Here is a 20,854-nt window from a genome sequence, read left to right as displayed (position 1 = left end):
AGAGTTGGTTTGTTGGGCCTCTGTCGCCCCCTGCTGGTGAGCACTGGATAAACGGATCATCTGAGGACAGTATGTGGTGACAGTGGAGTCCAGCAGTTCTGCTGAGTTATAAAGAGTGACGTAATAATATTATGTGCAGCACACCATGTGGTTTATTTAGGCTTAAAATTAATTTCCAACTTACATGTAAGCCATATAACAGGACTTTTGAACATAAACATATCCAAAATTCAAAATATATATTCAGACACACTTTACTTTTTGGAAATTTTCTATTTTTTCTCTGAATGATTCCAACCAATATTAAAAATCACAAATTCTATGTCTTTAATATCTGAACTCTTTCCCACAAACAGCAATAAGATTAAAAAGCAAATGGAGACTTTTGCCTTTATCTTCTTAGATTGAGGAACAAAAACACGAAAATAATTTCATATTCATGTTTCAGACTCAACCATGTCTGATAATGTGCTCCGCTTTGACAAGATACAAAAGTGTTATTTTATAGTATCGAGATACGGTTTGTATAGTTGTTCATATTAATATTTTAATTTGTTTTCATTTTCATTTTAGTTTTAGTCACTATGTTGTTTTCATCATTTTTAGTTGTTTTTATGTCTATATAGTATAGCCATATATGTATATTTATATTTTTTCAGTTTATGCACCAAGAGCTTGTAACACTCCAAAGAGAAAGGAAAAATTGAAATCACATCATATGACCCCTTTAAATAATTCAACTTATACTAAATAAAATAAATCTTTCAGTTCAACATATTTCTTATTCAGTTATTCTATAATCCATATTAGTCCAGTACTACAACAAGTGCCTCATCTGAGTCTCATTTTAGAGAAAATATCTGAGACAAAATTTGTTACTTAAATTAAACATTTATTATGAAATCTGTTTTAAATGAATTGATAAAAAATTATAAACTCATCTGGATGGCAACATATGAGCACAAACAAACCTTTTTCCAACAAAAGAGTTGGCGTGGAAAACCAAGCTGTAATAAATCATGATAATAAAGACACGTAAGATATTTCACATTGACCTTTTCTCAAAGCAAAGTGCTGAGTGTGCAGTTCAACCCTCTCTGTCATTTAAGCTCAGTCCAACAAACACTTATCTTCCTCCACAGCAAAGAGCTCTGAGTGTGTGTGTGTGTATGAGAGAGAGAGAGAGAGAGAGAGAGAGTGAGTGAGTGTTCATATGTCTGCATGAGTGAGCATAATATACTGTAATTAATCACAATGCAGCCTGTTTGACTCCAGAGAAATGAGAGATGTCTGGTGCTGTCTTGCGTCTCCACATGTCAGGCTGTTCAAGGACATCTAGAACTTTGTGCACAATATGCATATTAATTTTTGCAGTTTTAAATTCTGCTTATTTTGTTTTGGTTATGTCATTTGATGCTGAAATCTTAGTTATGTGATTTGATTTTATTGTTTGTAAAAAATTGTGACAACTCTTTTCACTCTGATTCAGATTCAGTTAGAATAAGTGCCTCATTCATGAAACACAAACAGAACATGAACAGTTCATAAACCCATTCTTAAGGTAATTTAATGCAACCGTTTGCAATGGAATGGTTTCATGAACAACTTACATTGAGATTTCTTCACCATGAATGAGGTCTATTGACTGTATTTTATATGGCTGGGGTATTATAACTGCACAGAAGGCCTGACCTGATAGCACATGACTCCTGCAGAATTTTTCTCCACCATGTCGACACAATTTGTCCTGCTATGGACCACTGCTTTAAGCTGTGGAGAAACATGACAAAATGATAGGGGGGAAAAACAGCTCACTGCATCTGCAGAAGCTATCTGTGCAATTGCACATAGTAAATGCCAGCAAGTTTGAAACATGTCATTTGAATGTCAAAATCCCATCTTCTTTTTTTTAACCAACTGTTCCGAGGGATAAGCACGTAGTGACAGAAAGGTCAAAAGAATATATCAACAGCAACTTTCATGTAAATAGAGATAATCTCCAATTTGTTTCTTGACTCTAGAAAAATGTCAGCAAAATATTTTAGAAAATACTGCCCATCAAAGAGGTACACATGCAGAAGGCATTTGTTGTTTTTTCCAACACTGTTGTTCCTTTTATAATAGCACTGTTTAAAGTTTAAAGCAACAAAAATATAAATGAAAAATAATTATATAAAATACTAATATAATAATTATTACCATCATTTAGTATTTTTATAATTATTTTAAGTGTAATATTAATAACAACAACAGTAATTTTTTTTATTACTATTATTATTTTTATCTTTCAGAGCGGTTTCTATGATGCACATAAGCAACATTTTTCAAATATGTATGAAAAATGTTAGTTGTTAAAATATTATCTTGTCGATTACATCATATTGTTATTTACAATGCAACTGTACAGTCCGTGGATGATGTCCATACAAAACACATGGGTTAAGTCGAGACTGTCTTACTGTCTGCATCTCCTCACATTACTGTTTTAAAATTAAAATTGATCTGGGCAAACATTCATGTTAATAGTGACAAAGTGATACAATGTATTAGATGTATAATATGTGTTTTACTATTAACTATTTTTATATCTAAAATATCAGATTCTGCAATATACAAGGCACACAAAATGAGGAAAGGCTCATCTTCTTAGTTATTATGAGAGTATTTTATTGGTGTTTTGTGAAACATTAGCCTTGACAATAATTCCATTGTATACTGTACCATAGCAAAGGCTATTTGGTGAATGTATAGTATTGTATATATGATGTTCTCAGTCCTCAGTGTTGTTATTAACGTTACGGTGTTAATATTTGACATCACAACGGACGACCTTCATTCTTCTGTAATTGTGCAATGAAAATACATGATGGCATTACAGTTTGGAGAATTGCTGAGGATGAGTCAAGTTGTTTGACACCGGTCGACCCCAGAGTCTAAGTCTGCTGACCCCTCCGTCGGGAGCTATGACCAGACGCACATGAGTCACAGGCCCACACTGCATCACAGACTCTCCAGAAAACAAATGCCTGTGATGTGCCTTCAGCTAGATGAGGAAGATTGTGATCACATTTACACAGAACAAAAAGGAATAAAGTTGAAGATGAAGTCAAATTAAATTATTGGATGGGCAAGTCATACTTTTTGAGGAGAAAGGAGAATTCTCCACTTGGGGGTTTTATCAGAGCACCACTGGTTACGAATTAAGTTGTTCTCCTCATCTGGGGTCAAACCGCAGGCCTCAATCTTGCAGGAGTCTGGGAAATTTCCTAAGGACAATGTTTTTTTTTTTTTAAGTGTCTTATGCTCACCAAAACAGAAATATGTTTCAAAATGTGATGGCAAAGCTGAAATTTCAGCAGCCATTTATTTTGTATTTGATAGTTTCTCGTAATTATGACTTTATTTCTTATTTTAAACTTTTTATCTGACAATTTTTAAACTTTTTTACGCTGAGGCAGAACCAGGCTTCCATACAGATACTGTTGATTCAGATGGAAAACATCTAGACAAAAAAATGCTACAAAATGTAAATAAATATTCAATGCTTAAAGTACCTTTAAAATGGTTGGTGTCTACCTCAATTTTGCTTATGATGCCAGGATGTCCTAGTCTGAGAACAGCCCACTCACAGCCTGGCACCTGTAATATGCCTTTCTCGTCCACCTAAAAACCAATATATGAGATCAGTGTGGGATCTAACTGATCTCTGTGAAGTTTCCTAAAATGACATGGCTTTTACTTTTAAAACTTTGGGCCGATCCAGACGTCTGGCTGTCTCCCACCCATCACCCATGTTGTCAGCCCTCCCTAGACCTACAGAGAAGCACACATTCAGACAATCACAAAGTACTGATCTAGATCTCAAAACCTCTCATGTTATTCCATGATCTTCTCCAAACAGTCATTAAATAGACGATGGGTAATGTGTAGTATTCTCTCAGGACGTTATTAAAAATGAGAAACAGTCCAGACAGAGTTTTTATGATATGCCTGATTGAAAGCAGAGATTGTTGTCTGTAAAAGTGGTCTGCATTTTAGATGCTTCGCTTGGCTCAACTGAACAAAAAGACCATAATGCCTCTTTAAGATGTTTTTCAATTTGTCAGTCCAAAGAATCACTCACCAATAATATTGCGTGGGTGACCGAAGTGGGCATTGCTGTAGCCTACACATACACCTCCATTGACAAGGGCAACAATATCCACTAGGTCTTGACTAGACACAGTGGACCAGTCCTTCATCCCAATGCCATAAACTTTCAGCCTTGCAATGCCACCATCTGCCAAACATAAAAAAAATATTTAAAGCTAAGGTGTCATTTTATGTTAAAACACTTATTCCATTGTTTCTAGGGTAAAATACTATTTTAATATGTTGAGACAACTATAAGTAGGTTGATTTTCCAGAAAAAACAAAACAAAAAAAACTACAAGGTTGTTAATCAATACTATATGCTTTCTGAAAATAAATTTCCATTTTATATATACGTGACCCTGGACCACAAAACCAGTCTTAAGTCGCTGGGGTATATTTGTAGCAGTAGCCAAAAATACATTGTATGGGTCAAAATTATTAATTTTTCTTTTATGCCAAAAATCATTAGGATATTAAGTAAAGATCATGTTCCATGAAGATATTTTGTAAGTTTCCTACAGTAAATATATTAAAACTTAATTTTTGATTAGTAATATGCATTGCTAAGAACTTCATTTGGACAACTTTAAAGGCGATTTTCTCAATATTTTTATTTTTTGTAGTCTAGTTGTATCTCGGCCAAATATTGTCCTATCCTAACATACATCAATGGAAAGCTTAGTTAATCAGCTTTCAGATGATGTATAAATCTCAATTTTGAAAAATTGACCCTTATGACTGGTTTTGTGGTTCATGGTTGTATGGTTTGTTAGGATAGGACAATATTTGGCCGAGATATAACTATTTGAAAATCTGGAATCTGAGGGTGCAAAGAAATCAAAATATTGAGAAAATCGCCTTTAAAGTTGTCCAGATAAAGTTATTAGCAATGCATATTACTAATCAAAAATTAAGTTTTAATATAGATTTTTGGCATAAAATAAAAATCAATCATTTTGAGCCATACAATGCATTTTTGTCTATTGCTACAAATATACCCCAGCGACTTAAGACTGGTTTTGTGGTCCAGGGTCTCTCTCTCTCTCTCTCTCTCTCTCTCTCTCTCTCTATATATAACCACCATGTATTTATCCATTGTTTTAGATTCAGTTACGTGATTAGCAATGTTTCATTAGGTTATTTCCCTCATTAAAGCCGTAAAATACGTAAAAGTCTTGTACCTTTTTTAATTTCTGACTGATTTTCAAATACTTTTGCTAGTGGCACGGAAATCATACACTTCAGCTTTAAGTCAAAGCTACAACTGTTTCAACAATTTGCTGAAAGATTCTTGTAAGCACCTTGGGCAAGAAATCATCTGGTGTGAAAAATAAGTAAATAAAACACCACATAAAAAAAGTGAAATACATATAGTACCAGTTTTTAGGTGGTATATAAATAAAAAAAGTATATATTTTTTTTTTTATCATTTTACAACTCTTCATTTGTATTCATTTTACAAAACAAATGGTTCTCTAAGATGGTGCTCTGCCCCAGCATCTCTCCCTTGGCCATTTTTTTATTATTATGAATGATCACATTCTCTGTTTTGTCATTTTTTTTAAATTGCACTGAATGATTCATGTGGGGGAAGGTGTATTACCTGGATATATGTTGAGGCGGATATGGGTAACTCTGTGTGGGTATGTGACATTCAGGTAGTTGTGGCATGATTCAGAGTACCCCGGGTTCAGCTTTATCATCGGGACAAGCTCCTCCCAGCTGTCTGTGTTAAGCTGTTCAACATTAATTTAGAATGAGTTCCCTCAGAAACACAGACTGGTGATTATGTGCATGAATATCTATTGCACTGGATGATGGTTTACACCTGTGCCACAGCTTCAAACTGGCTCGGGGAAGCTGCCATGCCTGTACGATCTCCTTCAAGAGTGAATGATGGCATCTGATCTGAATTAAATGTGACATGTATTAGACATAATGAAGGTAACCTTATACTTTGGTTCTTAAAGGCCGCAGCAATAGATACCCACCAAGACACGCAGCTTGAACGGAGGTGAATGGTGCATAGTTCCCCGTGAAGAAGGATGTGTCCACATCTAAGCCATTAATAATTCCTGGAACTCCTAACTGAATGATGCACCAGTCGTGACCTTTAACACAAGATGAGAGACACATGCATCTTTCATGAGATCACCGAAATCTGTTGTAAGTACAGACAGAGCACTCTATGAGATAACAAAACATGCCCTGAAAGCCTGATCAGATGAGGAAGTGTCTCAGTATTACAGTACATCTTTCTCTCATGCGTTCATTTTACAGATCTTCAGAGACTGGATGGATGAGAGAAGGAAGTAGCCTGCAGCTATTCTGCTCTAATTCATCCAGGCTCAATGGAACTACAGCTCATTAGAGAGAAATGAGGAACACAGAGAGCCCTATTTCACAGTTTTACAGTGAACTCGCTTTGATTTGCGCAAATGGACTAATACCTGGAATTCTTTTCCTCCTGGTTTCCCAGCCATCCATCCATTTCCCATAATCGGTAAATGCTGAGGCTATGAATTCTGGAGGGTCTCTCTTCAAATAATTTCAGATCATTATAATTAATACCAAATAATACTAGAAAATGCTGAACACATGAATATTACCAGAGGAGATGCAAATGACTTCACCTTTAAAAGATTTCTAGCAGGGGCAAACCACTCATCTGTAGCAAAAATCACCTTAAATGACAACGTTAGTAGTTTGTTCATCAATTTCAGTATGCAAACGCAATCTATGAATATCAGAATATATATAGCTACAGTAAGACAATACATGTATTTCAAATGCACCGTTTTTCACCTTTCCTCCAGCTGTTTCGCAGGCGAGGTTGTTGAACTGTAGGAAGTGTGGTTGGCTGCTGGTCTCCTTTTGCACTGGTCGATTTGCCATGTTTAGCCTTTTGTGATCAGATTTGAAATGTTATGCTAATTTTTAATTTAGCTTTCGTTTAATATTACAAGAACCCAAGCAGAAAATTGTAGATAGAATCGCCAGCTCTCCGCGTTAGGTTGACTAACTATAATATTTAACTAACGTTACTCCATCCAAAACAAACTCTTACAAAGAGCGAAGTCCACTATCTTGATCACCAGTCACTTTGCATATTATGAAAGCAATGGAATCTCAAAACACAATCGTTGGTCGTTTGTAGTAACATTAACGGAAACGTAGCCTACAGTTTCTATTTTGAATTTCCATAAGAACCTGACTAATAGCCTACTACATAACATTACTACCATGAACTAGAGGTCTGCTACCCGACGGGTCCCGAAACACTTTCGGGTTAGGTTCGGGTTAATGTTTAATGAATAGCTTCAGGTTCGGGTCTAGCTTGGGTTTATAGCTAAACTAAAACTATATGCAGTAGGCTGCTGCTTTCATAGACGCACGCACACACATTATTGCACACGACAACACAGCACGGAAACTTTTATTAGTAAAATAGCTTCGACAGGCTACTGACTACGTTATATTTCTCTGCAATGAGTGGGTAAAATCGCTGTTTTTGAAGTAACTAGGCTAAGCCTCATTGCTTGTAGTGAGAGACGCGCAGACGCAGGTTCACACATGCAACTTTCTCGCCAATTCAAATATATAATTAATTCAAATAAATGCGATCTTACCGCTCTGCATCTCTGTGTCTAATTTAAAGCAGGCCGAATGCTAACGACCCGTAACTGACGAAAATTACCATAATTTGCACGATGGAAGAATTATCGTCTTGTATACAACCATTCAAAAACTCGGCTGAATTTATGTGACGGCAGCTGATGTTCATAAACTATCATAACTGGTAAGTGTTTTTTCTTTTGCCTTGTGAACTGGCCGAGCCTTAATTATTCTGTTTCTTTACATGTATTTGTTTACTGACCGTTGCACGCAATCGTAAATTAATAATATAATTAAATTAAAATAATTGCAACCTACCGCCATGCATTTCTTTTTTTTAATTAAAAGAAGCCGAATGCCAACGAACCCTAACTGACGAAAATTACCATAATTTGCACGATGGAAGAATTATCGTCTTGTATACAACCATTCAAAAACTCGGCTGAATTTATGTGACGGCAGCTGATGTTCATAAACTATCATAACTGGTAAGTGTTTTTTCTTTTGCCTTGTGAACTGGCCGAGCCTTAATTATTCTGTTTCTTTACATGTATTTGTTTACTGACCGTTGCACGCAATCGTGAAATACGGCTTTTTTTTTTTATTGGTTCGGGCTCTAAATTTAACTGTGCCGCTGGGGTCGGGTCAGACGATCTCGGGTATGGGACGGGTTCGGGCTTCAGTTTAAAGCCCGTGCAGACCATTACCATGAACTATTCTTTTCCCAACCACGTCAGGGAGTCTCTGGAAGAACAGCGCCCTCTGTGGAACAATTACTGGCCTGGCACAATATCCACCGCCTTATATACACACACTTTTTCATGCTAAAAATGTATCCGTGTTAACATACATTGGGTGAGTCTTTACCATCACACGAAAAACACCTAAAAATTACAGTGCTCAATTATGCAGTATTATTATCGATTTTGTATCGAACATTCAGAAACATTTTAAACGGCGCACAAGTTGCTAAATCAGGACTACAACTACCACAAGGGTCGTTTATGTACTAACTAGACCAATCCGGCAACACAGTGCTTTAAAATTCACGTTTGAGTTAGGATCGTTTCATGTAATGGTAAATAAAGAATTAATTTTATTTACAAAATCTATTGAAGAAACCCAAGAAAATGAGCCTTTCAAGTTAGCTTACAAATTGACGTCATGAATCAGTTCTGTAAAATAAGCCCGTTTGTTGACCCGCTGCACTGCTGAGAGAGTGTAAGATTCATGAATGATTATTGGGGGGGGGGGGGGGGGCTTTTTTTGATTAACCTAAATAACATTTTAATTCTAAAGCTAATACAGGACATTGACCAACATACTATCTGCATATGATTTCCGGCAATTAATATGGTCTTTATATAGTCACAATCTTGGCCTGGTTTATATCTTGTCTTTAACCATATCTTCTGGGAGTCATGATCAGGACAGCGATTAGTTCGAGCACTATATAATGTAGTTCACTTGTCATTGTGGGCTCCATAACAGGGTCAAAACATCCACATCGGATGTTCTCTACAGTGCATTTTGTTTTTATAATCTGCTGCACGATAATGCACAAACAACAGTATTAGATTGCTATGGCCTCGTACCTTTTCAGAACATGTGTTTTTCTGCTGCAGTATATTCATGAACTCACACCTTACTCAAATATGACCACATACAAAGTCTGACTTCACTCAATGACTTAGCAAAAGAATGGAACACAGACAATTAACATGACAGTAAACAAATTTATTTTGCCATCCGCACTTTACAGTTGGAACTCTGGGAACTCGAATATCACATCCTTGCCTGTGAGCTTCTTGTAGACACCAGAGAAGGTCTCAACCTGAAATAAAACCCAAATTAGCTTGGTTACTTATAACATAAATATCCAGTAAAAAAAAAAAAAATTAGACATTAGGCAATTGTGACTCAAATTTAAACATCTCAAAACACTTTTAAAAACAAATGATTTAAGTTGTCAAAAGGAAAACATTTCAAGTTGAAGTCACAAGGATTAAAACTGAGAATGTTTAAATTGCGCATAGATCAAAATTAGGACTGCCTGATAATTCAGCAAAAACCCCAAAATAGCACCCCATTCTGGCAATTAATAGTGTGCACTGCATGGTTTACCTCCCCAGTAACGGCCCAAGGGGCTCTGGCAAGATGTAGGAATATACAGGACGCTGTCCACACCAGCCAGAGGCCGGGGACCAGCTTGCTATTCAACGTCGAGGAACGGGACTGTACGTCATGGCACCGAAGTGCTGCGCTCCCTTAGGCCACACGGACAGAGCCACATGAGAGCCATCTCACAGGATGTCCACGTTGGGTGATTGTTTTTTTTTGTTTAAAGAGATAGTAGTACTCACTTTGTGTTCAACATTGTTTTGCTGTGCCTTGTCGAGGTGGACCTTGATGAGCCTGCTGCTGTCCAGTTTCACTCGAATCCTTTTGCCAACAATCTCACTGGGGAAGACCAGATCCTCAAGGATAGCATCATGTACGTTAGTCAGAGTTCGGCTGAAAGGGAAAACAGTTTAAAATGGATGAACCCTAAACTGCTCCACTAAACAACAGAAGTTCACGTGACCCAAAAATGAAGCATCTTAAAACCATTTTGGTTGTGCACTGCATGGTTTACCTCCCCAGTAACGGCCCAAAGGGCTCTGGGAAGATGTAGGAATATACAGGATGCTGCCCACACCAGCCAGAGGCTGGGGACAAGCTTGCTATCCAACGTCGTGGAACGGGACTGTACGTCATGGCATTGAAGTGCTGCGCTCCCTTACGCCACATGGACAGAGCCACATGAGAGCCATCTCACAGGATGTCCACGTTGGTTTGCTATACACTAACAGGCTAATCAGCACAACACTGCTACAGTAGGCAAATTCACACTGAAAAAAAACAAGCACTACTAACCCTGACTCCGCAAACACAGCTTCCAAAATGCAACAAGACGACATTTACCTCCTGGGGCGCTTCTGCTTGTTTTTTGTACGGCTTTTCCTTGTGGGTTTAGGCAGGATTCTTCTCTAGAAGACAAGATCAATCAAGGTTAAAATAGTTATTTCGGTGGTCAACATGCTAATGCTGCAGCAAAAATATAATTGTTGCTCTAAACAGCATGTGCACTGCATGGTTTACCTCCCCAGTAACGGCCCAAAAGGCTCTGGGAAGATGTAGGAATATACAGGACGCTGTCCACACCAGCCAGAGGCCGGGGACCAGCTTGCTATTCAACGTCGAGGAACGGGACTGTACGTCATGGCACCGAAGTGCTGCGCTCCCTTAGGCCACACGGACAGAGCCACATGAGAGCCATCTCACAGGATGTCCACGTTGGGAAAAATCAAATCACACCAAGACTAAAACTTGTTCTAAAATCAAACTTTAAGGACCTCACGAAATCACTTGAGCGTTTTTAATCCCAGTGCAAACTAGGAGTGGGCGGTATGACCAAAATTCTGTTTCACGGTATGACTAATTTTATTTCACAGTAACGATATTTCATGATAATAGTTATACATGTAGTTATTCTGAAAATCGACAAAAAGGGCTTTATATAATAAATAAACTCAAATACTTTAGAAACGAAAAATACTACACTTTTTTTTATTTAATTCAGCAAATGATTTAGTAAAAACACTAAACTTTTAGATTAACTGCCCCAACTGAATGATATTAAATGCAACTTGCAGGTGCAATTCAAGTTTAAATAAGGTGTTTCTGAATTATTTTTAAACCTCATGTTATTGTTTTACTTCAATCAGCTTATAACATCTAGGCCTAAATATTTTATATTGAAATATTCTATTCATAATCAATTCCATTTAATTTTGTAGGATACTATTAATACTAGTTATAGTTTAATTTGTTCCCTGGTATCTGCTTATTATACTGCGTTTTTAAGGGGCTTGTTTTGCTCTTTTTGTGATAACTGACAACCCTTCACCTAGAGCTTTAATCAAGAGGGAAGAGTTCAATAGTGACTAGAAGGAGAGCAGCAGTATGCAAACTGAACATCAGCTAGACAGCTACTGTTAGTGCTGAGTATGACTAAGTAGTTTAAATTACACACACCTTGTAACCGCGTCATTATTTCACTCCAGCCCAGTGAAGACTGACACGTCGCTCAGCCTTTCATATTCACCTCAATGTGTGCGCGGCTTCTGCATTAAAATGTGATCGGTTAATTTGAGTGTCAAGTTGAGATGTATCGAATCACAGGAGATCATCAACTGGTTTCGATCAGTGTCCGATCGTTTGGAGTTAAAAAAATATATATATAATACATGCTGTTGCCTTCTCAATATTTAGTTATTTTGCCTCAGATACAGGATTATGTTCATTTGCTTTAACAAGCAGGTTGTTTATTACCATGGCCATTTATAATGCTTCCTCTGTTGCGAGCCTGTGCACGCCTCTAAACTGTACGGGCGCTGCAATGCTCTCACAGTTAACTGCTGTACCTTTGTTCTGATAAGATCACGTTATTAACAACCCTTTAGAAAATCGAATCTTTTGAGGATCCTCCTGATCTGTTCATTAGTTTCCCCCCCATGTTTCTTTGACAAATGGCAGCGTCAGTCTCATGCACTGCACCCAAGTTAACCATGCCCACTTATTTACATGTCACGGTATACATGGTATACATTAAAAAAAAAAAAAATTTTAACCAAAAAAAAAAAGTTATGTTTAACATTTTATACCGTGGTAACTATATATACACCGTCATACCACCCAACCCTAGTGCAAACATGATCCTAAACAGGATGTTCAGCTGGACCAAAAAAAAATAAAAAAAGCCCAATAGGCAGTAAATGCTAGTTAAATTGCAGATAGAGTGGGACATTTTAAAATCTAAAAAAAGCATTTTATTGGACAAATTCAATTTTAATTGTGCATTTCTGCAAAATGTGATTGTACCATTTGACTTTTCAAATAGTTAAGTCAAATTTTGGAGGTGTGCACAATTCAGAAACTTAAATATCCTATTCAGTGCTAAATATCTCCGGTATACACAGTTCAAAAATTTAAGTTGTCCAATCCAAAGGTCTCTGGATTAAAAAAAGTGCATACCAATGAAATATGATTAGACTTAATTTGACCTAGAGAGCATTTCAGAATCAGAAAGAGCTCTATTGACAAGTATGCTTGCGCATACAAGGAACTTGTTTTAGTGTCACAAGCTTCCAGTACACAGAGACAACAACAACAACACAGACAAAAATAAGATGAGAATAAAAAAAATAAAAAACACACGCATGTAAATATAAAGACAAAAATAGAAAAAAAATACATTGAAAAAATAAAAATTATATGTACAGTTGTACTATAAGAGCCAAACACTGAGGTGGCCATCTGCGGCGCCATCTTAGTTTTAATTTGATTGGACAATCTAAATTTTGAAATGGCTCATGCCTGCAATAAGTGTATGACTCAAAGTGTTGGAACACACTCACAGACGACTTGCATAGTGTTTTTTCCCCCCCCATACTATGGAAGTCAATGGGGACCAGCAACTGAAAGTGAACTATCCCTTTAAAGGGGTCATATGATTTTTTCCTTTCTCTTTGGAGTGTTACAAGCTCTTGGTGCATAAAGAAGATCTGTAAAGTTGCAAACACTAAAGTCTCAAATCCAAAGAGATATTCTTTATAAAAGTTAATTTATATTCCATCAAGCACAATCAAACCTCTACAAATGATTCAGAATGCAGCGGCATGACTGGTCTTCAACGAGCCCATGTTACACCTCTCTTTATCTCCTTGCACTGGCTACCGGTTGCGGCCCGAATCAAGTTCAAGACATTGATGCTTGCATATAGAACAGCCACAGGCTCAGCACCCGCCTACTTCCACTCACTACTACGAATTTACATCCCCTTCAGAAGTCTGAGATCCGCTAGTGAGCGACGTCTCGTGGTACCATCACAGAGAGGCTCAAAATCACTTTCCAGAACATTCTCGTTCACCACTCCTGGCTGGTGGAACGATCTTCCCACCCCTATCCGGAATGCTGAATCCCTGACAATTTTCAAGCGACATCTCTTTCGAAGCTACTTGACTTCATCATAAAAAAAAAATTTTTTTTTTTTAAATCTCTCTCTTTATTTATTCCTTCTCTTTCTAGCTTGTACTTATTTGAACAATGTCTAAGAACTTGGTATTACAACCACTTCTTGTGTCTGTTTGCCTCTTTAAGAAGAATCGCTTTATGTATCCCCCAATTGTAAGTCGCTTTGGATAAAAGCGTCTGCTAAATGACTAAATGTAAATGTTAAGAGTCAACCACGCCTACCTAAAACGGCTCGTTCTAACACGCCCCCACATATCTACCTCACTATGTGGGAAGATTTGCATAACGCCACCCAAATGTTCACGCAAAGGCGGCATAACTTTTATTCTCGCTGTAGTATTGTTGTTGCCACCATGTTGTGAAGGCCCGGGTCCAGCCCGGGGTCGTCAGACAGTATTAGTCATTATAATCAGTAATTATGTCCCCACTGGATGCAACAAATGCCTCGTTTGTAACGGGTTTTACTGTTTTTGTCTCGTCGCGCCAGGACACGGGGCATCACAGTTTGGTAAGGGGCATAACATTTCAGTCACATGCTTAAAGTATTCGGCCAATCACAATGCACTGGATAGCTGGCCAATCAGCATACACCTCGCTTTTCAGACCAATGAGCTTTGTAAAAATCAACGGGTTTCAGAAAGGCGGGGCATAGAGGAGAAACAATGTGGAAAATAATGTGTTTTTTTAACCTTAAACCGCATAAACATTTCATTACACCAAATACACAAAATAATGTTCTTTTTAGCAGCATCATATGACCCCTTAAAAGAAAACTTAACATGCTCAGAAAGGACAAGTCTTACCTGTGCGATGAACACCACGTGCTTGCCGCTGAATTTCTTCTCCAGCTCACGCACAAGCCTCACCTGGATCTTCTGGAAGGACTTCAGCTGGGGCACAGGCACAAAGATGATGATGGCTTTCCTGCTACCACCAACCTCAATTTCCTGAGATAGAAAGAGAATCAATAGCATAAATTACAAGCACATAAATATAGGAATGACTTAACCTAGCACTCAGCAAGGGCCAGTACAGTTAAGGACATGTGTACTGCATGGTTTACCTCCCCAGTAACGGCCCAAAGGACTCTGGGAAGATGTAGGAATATACAGGACGCTGTCCACACCAGCCACAGGCCGGGGACCAGCTTGCTATCCAACGTCGTGGAACGGGACTGTACGTCATGGCACCGAAGTGCTGCGCTCCCTTACGCCACACGGACAGAGCCACATGAGAGCCATCTCACAGGATGTCCACGTTGGTTGTCAATCAGTACAAACAGCTACTTATTCTGATGCTGTTATAATTGAGTTAATGATGTGACTGCACTCATCCAAAATAAATGAACCAGCGGGGGCTTTTACCTTAGCAGCAGTGATGTGAAGCTCCCTCAACTGAGCCTTCAAATCGGAGTTCATCTCCAGCTCAAGAAGGGCCTGCATCAAACAGACAACAGCTTATCAATAAAGGCTACAGATGCAGGATCACATTTCATAAAGATATGATGGTATACTATACCTGGGAAATGCCAGACTCAAACTCGTCTGGCTTTTCTCCATTCGGCTTCACTATTTTCGCGCTGGTACTGAACATGGCCCGTGTCTGAAAGGCACAAACAGGCTTATTAGAATAAAAGACTATACAATAGAAACGGCCCACTCAAAAGTGAAAACTGCAAATTACTAAACTCCCATGTTGTTCCAAACTTAAACATACACCCTCGTTATACACAAACGAATGATGGCAACTAACAACCTTTCAGTTTCAATTTATGGAGGAAAAAAAGATGCAATGAAAGTGAATGTAACGGCGTCAAGTCGTAACATCATCTTTTGTGGTCTGCAGACGCAAGTCAGCAAGGTTTAGAACGTGAGGGTGAGTAAATGAAGACTGCTCAGGTGAGCAAGGTGACATTAAACACTAGAACCTATACTACCAGTATCAGAGATAATTATATAACTCGGGAATTAATTAAAGTCTCGATATCTGATTTCATTATCCTAACTTCAGCTGTTCTCGGGAATTCACCAGTTATCGTTAAGCAGTCTATTGCGGCTAACTCTTAAGCATGTTCTTAGCATGCCGTTAACATTGACTAGCTAGTAAAGAACATTTACATTACAGATTTAATTCTACCGCAAATATAGGTCATCGAGATATAGTTTACTTAATACAAGCATCTTACACTATCTTAGAGCAGCACATGGGCCCGTTATACTGTAGTACTGACACGTCTACTAGCACACCTTAAATATACAAATTCCCATTTCTAAAATAACCATCCATTGTGTAATGCACTCGCATCTAACGCATCTCTGTCTAAACAACAAGGCAACTCGTACGTAGTGCCAAATATGACTTATTTTAGACATTTTAACTTAATTTCTCTTTAGCATGGCAAATTCAGTAGTCTCACCTCTTTCAACGACGGCCTGGGAAGAGGCCGTATTCTCGCGAGAGACCGGTAAAAGTGCGTTGATATGTTGCATGATGGGAAATGTAATCTCCATCCCAGGCGCAGAGGGCGCCCTACGCCCGCTCTTACTTATATGTTGTGTAAAGGAATACAAGCATTACTTTTTTTGTATTATTATTAATTCACATATACATTATAAAAATAGGACAGTCATTAAAATAAGTTCGTTTGGCCTGAAAATACTGACTTGCTATCTATGAAGAAGTTTAAAATCATATTAAGATGTTTTAACGTTACCAGTCGAAGAGTTGTGGTGTGATGGAACAATTTATCTTTACAAAAAAATGGCACGACTACCTCCATTATTATTTTTGGGAATCACTGAAAAACGTACACTACAAAGATTCGATGCTCAAACGAGTCATTCGTTCGCAAAGCGGGCTGTATTTGTTTGTTTATTTGTTGTTTGACTTACTAAAAATACCCGGTTCATACGAGTAATTTCTTCGGTGTTCGGACTACGTCGTGCAGTACGTTCGTGGTTTAAATGTGATCGAGGCACTGTGACTCAATGCTTGCATTTTATTATAATTATTATTATTTTATACTCTCAGGGTTGCCTCCCGCCTCCATAGATTAAATCCTTTCTTGATGTTGATTGTTCACTTATTAAACTATTTAAAGCTGACAAGGAATCTGTACAAATGACTACCCTAGTAGGCTTAACTTCCTCCAACACTCCCCTTCAGTTCTTCTTCTTCTTCTTAAGCGTTTTTGGCGGTTGGTAAACCAGCTTTACCGCCACCTCTCCACTTCAGTTGGTGGCGGTAACGCTCTATAAACTGGACTAAAAAAGCCGATAAGAAGAACGCGTTTGGTCAGCTGACCGGTAACGTAGGTACACGTTGCGGAGGTTTTGCAAAACGACAGACAAAATCACTAAATCCATAAATATTTTGTGAAAGATTTCGTCTTTGTCAGGTTATTGTTTATGGTCATTGTCTTTTAAAATGCCTCCACTAAAGGATATTGCCGTGTTTACTCCGCTCTAAGCAGAGACTATGTTGAGACTGCCTGGGTTTTTCAATCTTGTACGCAGGGCTCTCTGCGACGCCGCAGAAGAGATGGGCAAGAAAGGAAACTTTTTCTACGCTGTGAGGAAAGGATTTAGACCAGGAGTATATCAAACATGGTGAGCAACTATGATACCGTTGATTTGTAATGGTGAGCGCATTGCATTGCTTAACTACGTTGTATTTCTCCACTAAAGGGAGGATTGTAAACATCAGGTGGATAAGTTTCCCTCAGCGATTTTTAAGAAGTTCGCTTCTGAACAGGATGCTTGGGCTTTTGTGAGGAGCCAGTCAGCAGCACCATCCTTTGGGAGACCAAAGGGTAATGGACCTTTTTCACATTTCCGGGTTTCTCAGCAGCGGAAGTCGTTTGAAGAGCAGTGAATGGGAGAGTACCACAGATATATTTTTTGCGTTCCCATTTGCTCAAATAGCAAAACAAAAATTCCACGATAGTGTTTTCACGACTTTCAATAAAAGGGAAAAAATTGAGAGGGACTGATAACGGCTGTCAGAAGAGAGAACGATGTCAAATTTACCGTCCCTCCCATAGACGCCGCATTAGAAACACCCTGGTATTAGCGTTAACTGTTTTTTGTTTGTTTTTAATTTGATGCAAAGGTGATATAATACAAAGAATAGTTTTATAAATGTAGATACATAAAAAAAAAAAAAATACAAATATGAAAAACTTTCGAGGATTTTTTTTTTTAATGCCATGGTACCAAAGATAAAAGTACAGAGAATATCAACATTATGTACAAAGAGGTGACATTACATGCAAAGCGCCATTTATAGACGTATGTAACAATAAATAAAAAATAAATTAAAAGGATTAAATAAATTAACCGTTTTAAAAGCCTTAAGATTCTTGGAAGATTAAATAGTTTGGATATACTGTTGAAAGGATTGGTGAATTTACTGTGGTGAATACGAAATTTTGCAAGAAGTAATAATAGGTTAATAATAAAATATTCATTCATTTGATCTTTATGTATATTAAAGAAGCCAAACAATACATCCTTAAAAAGCAGAGAGAAACCCTGGAGTACAATGCGACTGATAACATTAGAGAATTCAATCCAAAATAGCTGTGTGTGAGGACAGTCCCAAAAGATATGCATAAAGAACAGCTTGTATCTATGTCTGATTTAAACCTTTTCAAAAACACTTTAGCTGGGTAAAATCTGTGTAACAATTTGAATGAGATTTCTCTAACCTTGTCAGTTATTATGTATTTCGAAGACAGAGTCCATACTTTTTTCCCAATCAATATAATCAACCACATTCTTCCAGTAAGACATCACATATGGAGTTGTTACAAGCTCCTTTTGAAAAAGCGATCTGATCTTATAGTTACGTGATGAAGGATATGACAAAAAGCAGTTTTCCTAGTGGGATTTCAATGGGTCTAAAGAAATAGATAAAGTGCTGGATGATCCTTAAAAGCATAACAGTTCCTTTAGGAATAGCATCCATGACAATGTAGAATTCTTTGGGAGTTACTAGAAAATTAAATTTACATAAGAATTCTTCATAAATTAAAATAAGACCTTCTGAGTTAAATAACTGGGAAACAATCAAAATGTTTTTCTCAAACCAACTACTAAAAAACAAAGATTTTCTCTTATATACAATGTCTTGATTGTTCCAAATGTAGTACCGGTGAGGGGAGAAATTGTGCAGTGTAAGGGATTCTAGCAATATTATAATTACAGATCAATAGGAAAGGGAGACCACCTAATTTGGAAAAGAAGTAATTGGGGATAAAATTTCAGATTGAGTTTGGATTACACAAAAACTGTCTAATCCAATTAATTTTGAAAATGTTGTTCAAAGGAGAGAAATCAGGGAAATTCAACCCACCATACTCGTATGTGTTCGAGGATTTATGATGTTGATGACCGTTAAATGCATCATCACAGTCTTGTGAAAAGGGTCCATATAAAACGTGTAAGTTTTAAGATGGCAGATGCTCCATACACACCCCTTATAAAGATCCGCCATTACGCATCAAGTTTTCAGGTGTATAAGGGAAAGTGTACAAGAGAGGGAGGGTTAAGATGTGTCATCCTCTAAATTAGCACATTAGTGCTTTATTTTTGTTATGTGACCATAAATTGAGAGAGACATGCAAGCAGCTGTATAGGATGTGCTCTGTGACTGAGAGATTTTAATACTAAAATTGTTTTTTGCACGTCAGTGTTCTTCATTTCAAGTAAATATTGTATTTTATGTTCCAGCTACATTTTTTTTTCCATACCTAAAATGTGTAACAAACATGTTGGTTTACACTGGCAATTCACCATGCAAATTATTTGACTAAGGCTCAGTTATGTTTTATTACATGGAGCATTGTTTGCATTGTCACTAAATGCAGGAAATACTATTACAAAATGTTGAATTTTGTTGAGTTATTCTAAATATTAAACTTTTGCTGTTTTATGGAAAGATTGGGAATTATTTTTTCATGCATGTTCATTTCTCATGTATGTTCTTTTTTTGAGTAAATGTTTTTACCCTTAATGTGCAGCACCCTTTGTCACTGAATCATATTAATATGACTTGTTACAGAATTTTTTATTTATCTAAAAGACAACTAATGTAAAAAGTTGTTTACAAAATGTAAAAAGTTACCCCAATTGTTCCTACCTTATCTTTTTTTTATTATTTTTTTGCCTTCACTAGTTTACTACCCAGATTATTGTGGGTCTATGTATTTATAATACAGGCTGCTAAAACATACTGTAATGCAAGTGATTAACCTTGACATTTGTTTCCATTTAAGGATGTGACTATGAGGTCCTGCCTTCTAGAAATGTGCCTGATTCCTCGATGGTTGTTCCCCTTGGAAGTAAAAGGACCTATGAGGACTCTGATGATGAGGGACCATCCTATCCAAAACGAGTGAAACTCATTGAGGTCCCACAGCCAAAGACAGCTGCAGCCAGTAGTGATGGATTTACATATATGGGTAACTGTTGTGTACTATAGTCTTACAGTAGGTAATGGATATATATATATATATATATATATATATACTGTTCATCGCTGGTGGAGTTTGTGAAGTGAAGTGTCGACCGTTCTATCTGCCGCGGGAGTTCACGGCCATTGTTATTGTCGCAGTTTACATCCCCCCCCCCTTGTTGTGAACTTTGCAACAAGGGGAAAAAACACACTGGACTTTGTTTACACAACAGAAAAGAACGCGTACAAGGCTGTACCCCGCCCCCACCTAGGGCACTCTGATCACATCTCTGTTATGCTAATTCCAGCATACAGACCACTTCTGAAACTCGCCAAACCAGTCCAAAAACTCATCACAGTTTGGCCAGATGATGCTACCTCAACTCTACAGGACTGCTTTCAGTGCACAGACTGGAACATGTTTAAAGAGGCAGCCACCTACAACAACCAGACAGACCTGCAGGAGTACACTGAAACTGTGAGTGCTTACATCAAAAAGTGCATTGATGATGTGACAGTCACCAAGACCATCACCACACGTGCAAACCAAAAGCCGTGGATGACAGCAGAGGTT

The 20,854-nt window shown here is 37.6% G+C and overlaps 3 protein-coding genes across 8 annotated transcripts in view; 1 reads left to right on the top strand and 2 right to left on the bottom strand.

Moving 5' to 3' along the window:
• Window positions 1–2,667: 2,667 nt before the first annotated feature.
• Window positions 2,668–7,407, bottom strand: LOC107602855 (allantoicase-like). 2 transcript variants are annotated; one of them, XM_016295463.1, is made up of 12 exons: window positions 7,377–7,407; window positions 6,940–7,036; window positions 6,768–6,818; window positions 6,585–6,672; window positions 6,126–6,245; window positions 5,963–6,042; window positions 5,738–5,870; window positions 4,124–4,279; window positions 3,740–3,813; window positions 3,555–3,663; window positions 3,139–3,266; window positions 2,668–3,043 (listed from the first exon to the last, which is right to left on the bottom strand). In XM_016295463.1, the coding sequence occupies exons 2-12, from the start codon at window positions 7,027–7,029 to the stop codon at window positions 2,873–2,875; spliced, it is 1,200 nt and encodes a 399-aa protein (XP_016150949.1). In that variant the 5' UTR covers window positions 7,030–7,036; window positions 7,377–7,407; the 3' UTR covers window positions 2,668–2,872. The 2 variants fall into 2 exon arrangements, with proteins under 2 accessions (XP_016150949.1, XP_016150958.1); XM_016295472.1 differs by lacking the exon at window positions 7,377–7,407 and adding an exon at window positions 7,202–7,367.
• Window positions 7,408–9,467: 2,060 nt separating this feature from the next.
• Window positions 9,468–16,327, bottom strand: LOC107601753 (40S ribosomal protein S7). 2 transcript variants are annotated; one of them, XM_016294050.1, is made up of 7 exons: window positions 16,241–16,327; window positions 15,343–15,426; window positions 15,189–15,260; window positions 14,628–14,771; window positions 10,714–10,778; window positions 10,113–10,263; window positions 9,468–9,583 (listed from the first exon to the last, which is right to left on the bottom strand). In XM_016294050.1, exons 2-7 carry the CDS (start codon window positions 15,415–15,417, stop codon window positions 9,506–9,508), a joined length of 585 nt encoding a protein of 194 aa, XP_016149536.1. In that variant the 5' UTR covers window positions 15,418–15,426; window positions 16,241–16,327; the 3' UTR covers window positions 9,468–9,505. The 2 variants fall into 2 exon arrangements, with proteins under 2 accessions (XP_016149536.1, XP_016149527.1); XM_016294041.1 differs by lacking the exon at window positions 16,241–16,327 and adding an exon at window positions 16,071–16,106.
• Window positions 16,328–17,016: 689 nt separating this feature from the next.
• Window positions 17,017–20,854, top strand: part of LOC107601728 (ribonuclease H1-like) — an 8,185-nt gene continuing 4,347 nt past the window's right edge. Inside the window, exons 1-4 of one of the 4 annotated variants that reach the window (XM_016294023.1) lie at window positions 17,017–17,134; window positions 17,340–17,432; window positions 17,511–17,635; window positions 20,102–20,287. In XM_016294023.1, coding sequence (XP_016149509.1) covers window positions 17,365–17,432; window positions 17,511–17,635; window positions 20,102–20,287 — 379 coding nt within the window. In that variant the 5' untranslated portion in view covers window positions 17,017–17,134; window positions 17,340–17,364. The other 3 variants (XM_016294031.1, XM_016294015.1, XM_016294007.1) reach the window with 3 other exon arrangements.

Source organism: Sinocyclocheilus grahami, unplaced genomic scaffold (assembly GCF_001515645.1).
Source record: "Sinocyclocheilus grahami isolate Dianchi unplaced genomic scaffold, SAMN03320097.WGS_v1.1 scaffold15.1, whole genome shotgun sequence".
NCBI classification, from domain to species: domain Eukaryota; kingdom Metazoa; phylum Chordata; class Actinopteri; order Cypriniformes; family Cyprinidae; genus Sinocyclocheilus; species Sinocyclocheilus grahami.
This window is presented reverse-complemented; position numbering and strand designations above follow the sequence as displayed.